This window comes from Lactuca sativa, chromosome 6 (genome assembly GCF_002870075.4).
Source record: "Lactuca sativa cultivar Salinas chromosome 6, Lsat_Salinas_v11, whole genome shotgun sequence".
Taxonomy (NCBI): domain Eukaryota; kingdom Viridiplantae; phylum Streptophyta; class Magnoliopsida; order Asterales; family Asteraceae; genus Lactuca; species Lactuca sativa.
Window position 1 is genome coordinate 103,687,162 of NC_056628.2, and position 12,123 is coordinate 103,699,284.

Genomic DNA, 12,123 nt, shown 5'->3' on the forward strand with positions numbered 1-12,123 from the left:
TGACCACTCTTCTATTGTTAATGACCACTTTGTTTCCGTCACTAGTTTACGTTTTTCTTGTAGTGACACATAATTTACATTAATTTTTCTTGTTAATGATATGCATGATCTCTTACTATATATGTAGAAATAGAAAGGCAATTTGGTAAATATAGTTTGGTATGCATGGGGGATCTCTTAGGAAGAAATACGAAGATGACACGTTGCAAAACGTGATTTATAGGGCTTGGTGTGGGTCATCCATTGCATGGAGGATCCTATGTGACACCCTTTAAACGCATTTAAGGGCTTTGTAACACGGCCCCATGCAATGTTATGTTAAGAGGTATTGATACGGCAACATAACTCAGTGCATCGTTAAGAAGAAAAAGGAAGCAATGTCAATTAGCTTTTTACTTTTTATTTTTCCTTTTTAAAGTGGTGTGATGGTATTTCTAATAAAAATAAAGTGGTATGAAGAACAACATAACAGGTAATGTGTCAAGAGAAAATTATGTTGAGAGGAATACCAACCCACCTATCTAAACGTGACATTTAACACAAAAGATTATTATTTATTGAAATAGAGATCACATCTATAATGGATCTAGTAGATATTTTTGTTGGTATTGTTTAAGTACTTTATTTTACTTTCGTTATTATTTTGTATCTATTTTGTTTAGCAAACTAGTTGGTTAGATTTTTTTTTTTCGTATTTAATTGTCGACTAAAGTTCATATTTCTTCGATACTAAGACCATTAATTCCATAAAAATCTTATATCAATATGTTTACTTGTATTGCACCATCGGTGCATGTAATCAATTAGACCATCCGGTATGGTCTTCACGACCACAACCTCCTTCCACCTCTACGTCACCGTCATCGTCTTCCTCAACATAGCCGGGATGGTGCTCAACATCGTCTTCCTCGTGGTCAGCAAGAGAGAAGAAGAAAGGAAGAGAGGAGAATAGAGACTTGATTGGTCGTTCTCCTCTGTCCTCCCCAACATGAACTACCACGACCACGAGCCATAACGAGGCACCAAGATGGTGTGCACGATCGTGGTTCATGGTCTGCTAGACAATGAAAACTTTCGTCTTGGGTATACCGGACGACCTTATCTCAAGATAGTCTCGTTGTCTTGGATTTTTTTTGGATTTTTTTTTGGATAAGTAAATATCTTTGTTATATAATACCAAAGGCAACAATAATTATTATGGCTGTTGAACCATGCACTTGGCTTCTATAAAAAAATGATGGCCTTTGAAAAAACATGTATATCTATGTCCAGAGAAACTTAACGACCTATTTGTCTCTCTCCTCATCCTTGTTGTTTTCCAATTTTTAAAGATTAATAAAAATTAAAAAGGATGTTGAGGTGCTCTCGTATGTCTTTTCCGCCGGATATCTGACGACGTATCTCTTGGACGGAATTTGACAACCCCTTGCCATCTTAACCAATAATTACCACCATGCCACAATATGATAACACCACCACCACCACCATCCGCCTAGATCACGACCTTTGTTGGCCTTTTGGAACCCTCGAAGGCCTTGACCATGATGACATTCGTACGACCGCTTATGAAATATTCTTCACGTCATGCAGATCTTCGCCAGGTTTCGGAGGTCGTAATGCCATCCAATTTTACTCGTCGGAAAGTAATGGAGGGGATCATGCGTCTGGTGGTACTGGATCTCCGGCAAAAGCAGGGGGTCATGGGGTGGGGATGGCAGTAACGAGTAAAATCAAGAGGGCGCTTGGGTTAAAGATGCTAAAACAATCTCATTCTTCACGGAGAAGCAACTCATGTGGGACGAATCCCATGTCTCCCGGAGGACACCATGGAAATGCGAGCCCCGGCATTGGATTTTCGACTGTACCTGGGAGGTCCAGGAGGCCATTGACGTCCGCAGAGATCATGCGACAACAGATGAACGTGCCGGAGGCAAGTGATAACAGGCTGCGAAAGACACTCATGAGAACCCTCGTTGGACAGGCAAGTAATTAAATGTTTCACATCGATCATTAATTACATCAAATTTTTGAATGATCGATCTGGCATTCATGCTTCTTTAATTAATTTCATAACTAGGGCTAACAAATTGAATAAAACAATATATAGATGGGAAGACGTGCAGAGACGATCATTCTTCCATTAGAGCTCCTCCGGCATCTAAAGCCATCTGAATTCAACGATTCAAAAGAGTATCACATCTGGCAAAAACGTCAACTAAAGATCCTCGAGGCAGGACTCCTCCTTCACCCCTCAAACCCCCTGGACAAATCTGACTCCTTTGCAATGTGTCTTCGAGAGGTGGTTCGTAGCAGCGATGTTAAGCCAATTGATACCGGAAAAAACTCTGAGACCATGAGAAATGTGTGTAATTGTGTGGTTTCACTGGCATGGAGGAGTGCCGATGGGTGCCCAACTGATGTTTGCCACTGGGCTGACGGTTTCCCATTCAACGTCAACCTCTATTCTGCCCTCCTTCATTCCATCTTCGACTCAAAAGACCAGACTAGCATTCTTGACGAGGTGGATGATCTCCTCGAGCTTATGAAGAAAACATGGAGTACTTTCGGAATCAACAAGCCCATGCATGACTTGTGTCTCACTTGGGTACTTTTCGAGCAATATGTTACGACAGGACACGTGGAGAATGATCTTCTTAGTGCCTCCTTGACCATGTTGACAGAAGTGGCAAACGACTCCAAGAAAGTTGATAGAGAGCCCGTCTATGTAAAGATGTTGTCTTCTGTCTTGACTTCAATGACTAAGTGGTGCGAGAACCGATTATTGGATTACCATGAAAGTTTTAACAAAGGAACGATTGGTGTAATGGAGCATATTCTTCCTCTGGTTTTCTCGGCCACCAGAATCTTGGAAGAAGACGTACCTGGATATGGATATGAACTGAAAGGCGATCTAACTTCAGATTCTACAGGGAATAATGTTGACCAGTACACCAGATCATCTTTAAAGAAAGCATTCGCCAAGGTAATTAATTCACACACGATTTCATAAATAATTTAATATTGGGACTTGATGAGGTAGTATATATCTATCTATCATACATGTAACAGATGGTAGGGAACCGAAATTTGATAAGCAGAAACATGCCATCACAACAAGTGTGTGAAACACTTGTCCAATTAGCAAATGAAACAGAGGAATTAGCGTTTAAAGAGAAGGAAACTTATTGTGTGGTGTTGAAGAGATGGAACCCTATATCAGGTGGAGTTGGAGCCTTGACACTGCACTCATGCTACGGTGTCTTGTTGAAGCAATTCTTGTCATGTAACTCTGACATCAGCCACGAGATGCTCACAGTCTTACATCGAGCAGACAAGCTTGAAAAGGTGCTGGTTAACATGATTGTAGAAGACTCTGTAGAATGTGAAGATGGTGGAAAGAATGTTATAAGGGAGATGGTCCCATACGAAGTCGATTCCATCATTGCAAAATTTTTGAAGCAGTCCGTTGGCGGCAGGCTGAAAAAAATCAGAGAGGTTGTTCACCGAGCTAAAGAATCTGAAGTACGTAAAAAAGTTAAAAATAACTATTTAAGTAATTTAATAATTATGTTAACTCAATTAATTTCTTCATTTTTTTTTTAACCAAGACATGGAATCCAAAGTCCAAAACTGAGCCTTACGCACAATCAGCCGTAGAGCTACTAAAGCAGGCTAGAGATCTTCTGGTTTCCTTCTTTGAGATTCCAATTGCTATAGCTGAAACTATGGTTGAAGATTTTGCAGATGGAGTTGAGAGAATTCTGCGAGACTATACTACTTTCGTTGCCTCATGCGGTACACATATGTTGTTTTTTCATTTTTAATGTTAACAAGCTTTTTGGTTTGAAAAAAGCTAGGACTCCCATGTATCTAATATATTGGATATAATAAGATCTCATCAAACATATGGTATCAGTTTTATTTGGAATATTCTCTAACTTTTAAAAATGGTATGTGCTTATTGATTCTTCTCAGGTACAAAACAAAACTATATTCCGGCACTCCCTCCTCTAACAAGATGTAGTCGAGGATCAAAATTAGCCAAACTCTGGAAAAAGGCAACACCTTGTGCAGTATCAGGAATGAGTCCGTATCATTTGGGGTTGGAGGAAGGCAACCATCCACGCCCTTCCACCAGTCGTGGAACACAACGTCTCTACATCCGTCTCAACACCTTACACTACCTTATTTCCCAACTTACTTCCCTTGAAAAGTGTTTTGCCCATTCCTCTAGAATTATTCCTTCACATAAAAACCGTGCTAGCAGTAGCCGACGCCATGCAGCCGGTGGGGCCCACTTTGAGCATGCTCGATCCTCCATTATGGCCGCCACTCAACATGTGTCTGAGGTCGCAGCCTACCGCTTGATATTTCTTGATTCAAACTCGGTTCTTTACGGCAGCCTATACGTAGGTCATGTAGTGAATGCCCGAATTAGCCCAGCTCTTAGAGTTCTCAAACAGAATCTGACCCTATTAAGTGCTATCGTTACAGAACGAGCTCAACCTTTGGCAATTAAAGAAGTCATGAAGGCTTCTTTCGAAGCTTACCTTATGGTTTTAATAGCTGGTGGAGGGACGCGATGTTTCACCAGGGTGGATCATGAGATGATTGAAGATGATTTAAGGCATTTGAAGAAGGTATTTACTACTTATGGAGAAGGGCTTGTACTCCAGGAGGATGTGGTAGAAAAGGAGGCTGAGACTGTGGAAGGAGTTGTGGCCTTAATGGGGAAGTCAACCGAGGAATTGATTGAGGACTTCACTGTGGTAGCCTGTGAGGCTAGCGGTATTGGAGTAAGTTCAGGGCAAACATTGCCTATGCCTCCCACCACCGGAAGGTGGTGTAGCAGTGACCCTAACACTATGTTACGCGTTTTGTGCCATAGAAAAGATCGTATTGCAAATTCATTCTTGAAGAGAACTTTCCAGCTAGCCAAGCGGGCCTAAATATGCTTTAAATGAAATAGATAAATCGCACAAGGATCGACTAATTCTAATAATCTCAAATTTAAGGGATTCTATTTCTAGAGGGAAAATACAATTGAAGCGGGATATCAACATCTTGTAAATTCTGGTTTTTCGGGAGGTGGACTTCGGGTTTTTCAAAGAACTTTATTCTTCATTCATTGTACAATGTATATTCATTTTCTGTAAATAATTTCATCTTCTAAATGCATTGTTATACAAAATCATTGGTGCAACATGATCAAAAACAGAGAAACAACTACACATACATGTTTACAACAATGCACCAACATCACATGTACGTATACAGTTTTACGTACAAAAATCAATCCTTTTATATTTCATTATAAATATTTTCTTTTTTCAAGATTAGATCTTCAAGTCAAGTTGAATCTTGATGCCGCTTCTTGTTTAGCAACTGTATGTTCAATGTTTGACTTCAACTCTTCTTGAAGAATGATCATAGAGTCTGAGACCTCAGCTTTGTATACATAAAACTTGGTCATTACAAGAAAGAAAATGAAGTTCAAAAGGTTGAGCACGGCAAAAAAAGCATAGTAATAGTCGAGATGAGAGGCATTGAGGTTATTCAAGATCCACCCCTTATGACCATTCCTCATGGTAATATGAGAAACCGTAGATAAGAGAAAACTACTAAAGAAACTTCCAAGCCCAAGGCTTGTCATGGAATATGATGTCCCAAGACTCTTCATGCTTTCGGGTGCTTGATCATAGAAGAACTCAATCTTGGCCACCTCAAGAAATGAATCTGCCATTCCCATTAATACGAACTGAGGTAGCAGGACGAATATTGACAAAGGAACTTGCTTCCCACTCTCCACTACACCATGATCTTTGGCGACACTTAGCCTATATCTATCAGTTAAAGATGCTACTACCATTATGATGATGTGAATAACCATGCCTGTTCCCATTCTTTGGAGGAGTGTGATCCCTCGTGGGTTTTTGGTCCATTTTGCCATTATTTTGACAAAGAAGCGGTCATAAAGCACTACGCATATAAGCATGGAAAGGGTCACAAATCCTGCTAAGCTGGCTGGTGGGATTTCAAAGCTTCCGATTTTTCTCTCGAGAGTTGTTCCTTGCTTAACAAAAAGTGTACTAATCTGTGCGATCATTGTGCTTGGGATAATGGTTGCTATCAAGATCGGGATCATTCTTAGTATTTGTTTGGTTTCTTCAACCTCGGTTACAGGACATAGCATCCATGGAATTGTGATGTCCTCTGTTCTAACGCATGCCTTGTTTAAGAACCTGAATAAAATCATGTAAGGGAATAGTATTTTTTAGAAACATAAAGAGTTTACCAAGCTAAAACAAGATGATGTGCATACCTGAGTGTGGGAGTGGAATCGATCCTATATTTTCCTTTCTTAGAATACTCAGTCGGGTCAAGTTCATAAAGTTGTTTTGGGTCAGTGGGGAGAGGTACCTTCCACTTCTTCACAGCAACAAGAATGACCCTACCCATCTTAGTGAAGGGGCTGCCGGTCGGAACCTTGTGCCTGTAAAAAGGTGTTCCAGCCAAGAATATCAATATCGATATCAAAAGGCCAAGAGTAGGGAGGCCATAACCCAGGGACCATCCGACATTGTCTTGTATGTAGACGAGAACTGTGTTAGCAAAGAGGGTACCGAAGAAGATGCTAAACATCCACCAATTAAAGAAGGAAAGTTTTTGAGCCTTCTCTTTTGGGTCAAAGTCATCGAATTGATCAGCGCCAATGGTGGAGATATTAGGCTTGGTGCCACCTGTTCCGACAGCAAGTGTATAAAGGGCCCCAAAGAATACGGCTAGCTGCAACGTTGAAACTTTCTTGCAGTCGGTCCCAGAATCACAACTTGGAGGCTTTAGTCCGGGTAGTGAAACTGATAGTGTGAGTAAGCACATTCCCTGTTAAAACACTTTGTTGTTATAGGTGGCTAATCGTAATATAGTACATCACTAGAAAAGTGTGCATGTACCATTTTTTTGCGAACATTTATATTTTAAATCTTTTGTTATAGGTGTAAAGGTGTTTTGCCATATATATATATAGATATATATATATATATATATATATATATATATATATATATAGACACGCCGAAATATGGACTTTCGGCGGCAGAATCAACGACATACTAAATCCATAGCTATATATATATATATATATATATATATATATATATATATATATATATATAGACACACACCGAAATATGGACTTTCGGCGGCAGAATCAACGACATACTAAATCCCTAGCTATATATATATATATATATATATATATATATATATATATATATATATATATATATATATATATATATACACACACACACACCGAAATATGGACTTTCGGCGGCAGAATCAACGACATACTAAATCTCTAGCTAAATCAACGATAGTTTTCCGATGGATCAACAACGGAAAATATATTTAATGATAAATAATGAAATGCAACTTTTAAAGAGGTATTACCGACGGTTCGACGAGGGATTCACTAGTGATTTGAGACGGAAATAATCCCTTAATTCTCTGTTTTTTTTTTTTCATTGTACGTATCCTTCCATGTTCTATCTTCCATAGCTTCTTGCTATTGTTTTTTTTTTTTTTTTAAATATATATTTCATTCACCGTTACAAGAAAAAAGATCTCTTCTCGAATATAAGCCCTAGATCAGTCACTATAATAATTTCTCGCTTGCCTTTTGAATTCCCTCTCAATAAATTGTCTCCCAAATTGAAGTTGAAATCTAAATTTTTATTTAACCCGCTTCTTCCCGCCCCCAAATATTTGCTAGGTTTTATCTCTAATTCACAAAATTGTCCCGCCTCCTACCTCTTCGTCTATTCCCCAAAATCGTAGGGAAATAGAAGATAAGATTAAGGTAAATGATCTCTTCTTTAAATTTTGCAAAGGGAGCTGATCCGTACACAACAATTTTTCTCCATACATAACAATTGGTGCTTTAAAATGTTGTATTGTACAACTATATAATGCATGAATTGTTGTGTATGACAAAAAACTGTTCTGTACGAATCACTTCCCTTTTGCAAATATTAGATATTTCATTAACCATTAGAAGATTTGCGTTTATATGTTGCGGATGATAAGTCATTTGTAAATCGGGAAAATCAGCAAAAAAAAATGCAACAACTTCTTTTTAATAAAAATATTTGACATTTAGTGTATTTTTAAAGACTTATAAAAAGATATCACAAGGGACTTTGTGTTAGGTGTTCCGGAATTGTCGATACATCTAATGAGGGAATATTTTACTTCATTATATGATTAAATTATTTTCTAAGTTAAAATATAAGTTGCTATTAGTTCATTATTTATTGCTATTTTTTTCAAGTAGAAAATACTTTGCTATTAATCATTGATGGTCTTTTATACAAGTTGAAAATATGTTGCTATTAATTGAATGATATGACTTGATGTTTAAGTAGGTGTAACTTGGTTATTGTTGCTTTAAAATGTTTATATATATATATATATATATATATATATATATATATATATATATATATATATATATATATATATATATATATATTTCAATCTGAAAGTGTGTCCTTATTAAGTGAATAATATGGTTTGATGTTTTATTAGGTGTAAATTTTCTATCGGTTCTTTGTAGGTTATTGTTGATTGTAATCATGATGAGACGAAGGAAGTGCTTAAGGAAAAACTTAAAAATTTTGAGACAAAAAACAAGAAATAGCCAAGATTACTCACCTGCTTTGCTTCGACCCTTTTGATTTTGTAATTTGGTTTCAGTACTTTGACAATTTGATTTTGTAATTTGGTTTCAATACTTTTGAAGAATTTTTATTTTACTTATCAAATATTAATATTTATTATGGTAGTTGAATGTTAAAGTTTTGATTTTGGCATATATAGTTTGACATACATTTGTCAATTCATATTATCGAAAAACAGATTCGACGCCTACAGATCGTTGTTAAAACAAAAAAATTGTTTATTTATTAATATTCAGCGACGGAATCTAGAGGTTCCTAGAGTAATTTGTGGCATCGTTATTATGTCACTAATTTGTCGCAGGATATGTTGCTAACAATTAATGACAATGGTTTTTTCTACAGACAATTAATCCGTTGTACATAGCTTTTAGTGGCGGAATTGTTCGTTGATACCTCAATTTCTAATATATATATATATATATATATATATATATATATATATATATGAAAAGTGAATATATATTTAACGGTATATAAGTTTAGGTACCCAAACTCACCATACTACGTCGTTTTATATCATATATACATTGTAATTGTCCAATGTTCTTATATTTCATCTTATAACTTGATTTACTTCCAAGATTTTTATAAATTTCGCATTTATCTTTCTTTTACATAATTTTTATTTTCAACTATAATATATATAGCATAGTAGGTGTTCAGCAAAAAAATGTGATGTACGAAAAAGATAATAATAAAATTTTGAAAATCTTGAAAGTAAATCAAGGGGCGCATACCTCAATTTCTAATAGTGATATATATATATATATATATATATATATATATATATATATATATATATATATATATATATATATATATATATTAATGACCGATGGCGGACCTATATGGGTCCCGATGAATAATAATACCGAAGCAATAGAAAGATAAAAGTATATATATATATATATATATATATATATATATATATATATATAATATATATATATATATATATATATATATATATATATATATATATATATATATATATATATATATATTAATGACCGATGGCGGACCTATATGGGTCCCGATGAATAATAATACCGAAGCAATAGAAAGATAAAAGTATATATATATATATATATATATATATATATATATATATATATATATATATATATATATATATATATATATATATATATATATATATATATATATATATATATATATATATATATATATATATTAATGACCGATGGCGGACCTATATGGGTCCCGATGAATAATAATACCGAAGCAATAGAAAGATAAAAGGGTTTTCTCTATTTAGGGTTACAAGTGAAAAAAAGGTAAGCGATCTAATCCCACCAATTTTGAAGGTACTTTTTTTGTTAACACTAAAATATTAAAAAGAAATGTAAAATGGATGTTGCAATTGTTTGCCTTATCTTGGTCATTTGCTTTGTGTGGTTTGATCATTGATGTATGCGAGACCATGTTGCGGCTGACTTTTAGGAAGATAGACCGAGATAACGTTGAAGAATATCTAGGTTAATAGCATTTTTAGGGTCAGTAATTTTAATTTTCACATGGGCTTTAGAGTCTATGTAGTTTTTACATGGGCTTTACAGTGTATAGATGAAAATAAAAACGTTTTTGTGAGGAGGTTGTTTTGGAATTAATGGCTGCAAATAAATATGATTATAATAGACTATAATAAAAATAAGTTTTTATTTATTTTTTATAACTAGTTAAAAATTAATGGATGACATTAAATATTATTATAGTAAATGGTAACTTTTTTGGTGTAGTGTTGTTGTGGATTATTTTTCAAATATTTCAAATATCCCTTTTAATATATATATATATATATATATATATATATATATATATATTATATATATATATATATATATATATATATATATATATATATATATAATTATAACTATTATGGAAAGTTTGTTTATTAGGTAGAATCTTACGATTTTAGTTCGATTTTACGATCATAATTTTGTAAAATGAAAAACGATTCAAGATAAGATTTTGATCTTGATAGCCTTGATTAAAAGTTAATATGTGCCGATGTTTTTTTTTTTTTTTTCTTTCGAGACTGTCTTTTGGAAGTTCAAATTATAAACTTTATCAAACCTAAAATACTTGGTTTAAAGTTTGGGTTTGTTTAATGTTTCTCAAACTATTTTTTTAGTAAATGTTTTTTTTTTTTTATTTTAGTTCGTTTAAGTTTGACAGATTTTGGTTTTGCCTTGTCTCCGTCTGACCCGACCCGACCTGACAAACCCGTTTGCCAGGTTTATGTTACATTTGACCAAATTTTTTTTAATTCCACTACTGTTAGATATTTCCTGCGTCCACCACTGTTAGTGACAAAAAAAACCCTTAGGTTTTAAAGTTTTTGTCAGTTTTGCTTAAAATTGGATTTTGTGTCCGTTTTTGCTCTCATATTTTCCAAAAAATATTCAATTTTACCTATTACCGGTTACAATAGGCTTTCCAGGTTATCATTATATTAACTTTGCAAAAAAAAAAAAAAAACTCTTAACTTCAAAGGTTTTTTTTTTTTTTTTTTTTTTTTTTTTTTTTTTTTTTTACCTTTAATTTTCTAATTTTTTACGTTTTTACCCTAAGTACTTTTTTTCATATTATATGTATTTATGTAGAAAAATTATATTTATATATAAAAAAATGTTTAATTAAATATTGTATATACGTTCTTTTTAAACGTTATATATATATATATATATATATATATACTACCTCCATCCCAAATTAATTGTCCACATTTGATTTTGAAGTATTTATATATATATATATATATATATATATATATATATATATATATATATATATATATATATATATACTACCTCCATCCCAAATTAATTGTCCACATTTGATTTTTGTAGTATTTATTCTTCAACTTTAACCTTAAACATTTTTTCTTTTTGATAATAATACTTGATGCAAAATATATGAATGGATTGCATTTTAAATGTCTTTTCATTGTTATAAGTGTCATCAAGTAATATATAACACAAATAAAAATAGTTAAGGTCAAAATTGAAGAAAAAAGACTTCAAAAGTCAAAAGTGGACAATTAATTTGGAACGGAGGGAGTATATGTGTGTGTGTGAGTGTTTTTGTGTGGTTATACCATCTAATACGTAAAAAATGTTTTTAGAATTATAAATACGTATTTTATAGATGTAGTTTTTTAGAAGTATAACTACATATTTTTATATTTTTAGAAATATTAATTTGTATGGATATTTCTAAAAATATATTATACTTAAAAAAATTTAAAAATACAGTATTTATACTTCTAAAAAGGTATGTATATACTTAAAAAACGTAAAATAAATATTTTGTACTTTTAAAAAACATATATATATATATATATATATATATATAT

The 12,123-nt window shown here is 33.5% G+C and overlaps 2 protein-coding genes across 2 annotated transcripts in view; one reads left to right on the forward strand and one right to left on the reverse strand.

Moving 5' to 3' along the window:
- The first annotated feature begins 1,453 nt into the window (after positions 1 to 1,453).
- LOC111908042 (protein unc-13 homolog) lies at positions 1,454 to 4,949 on the forward strand. Its single transcript, XM_052764990.1, has 5 exons — positions 1,454 to 1,981; positions 2,108 to 2,983; positions 3,070 to 3,522; positions 3,609 to 3,795; positions 3,976 to 4,949. Exons 1-5 carry the CDS (start codon positions 1,454 to 1,456, stop codon positions 4,947 to 4,949), a joined length of 3,018 nt encoding a protein of 1,005 aa, XP_052620950.1.
- Positions 4,950 to 5,113: 164 nt separating this feature from the next.
- Positions 5,114 to 12,123, reverse strand: part of LOC111908033 (protein NRT1/ PTR FAMILY 5.2) — an 8,502-nt gene continuing 1,492 nt past the window's right edge. The window contains exons 3-4 of the mRNA XM_023903853.3: positions 6,323 to 6,882; positions 5,114 to 6,242 (exon numbers count right to left, since the gene is read on the reverse strand). Coding sequence (XP_023759621.1) covers positions 5,345 to 6,242; positions 6,323 to 6,882 — 1,458 coding nt within the window. The 3' untranslated portion in view covers positions 5,114 to 5,344. The remainder of the gene's footprint in view (positions 6,243 to 6,322; positions 6,883 to 12,123) is intronic.

Excerpts from the sequence above, each read along its gene's own strand:
- LOC111908042 (XM_052764990.1), top strand. The coding sequence starts at position 1,454 with ATGCCACAATATGATAACACCACCACCACCACCATCCGCCTAGATCAC. Across the intron at positions 1,982-2,107 it reads TGAGAACCCTCGTTGGACAG|ATGGGAAGACGTGCAGAGAC; the intron begins GCAAGTAATTAA and ends AACAATATATAG. Across the intron at positions 2,984-3,069 it reads TAAAGAAAGCATTCGCCAAG|ATGGTAGGGAACCGAAATTT; the intron begins GTAATTAATTCA and ends TACATGTAACAG.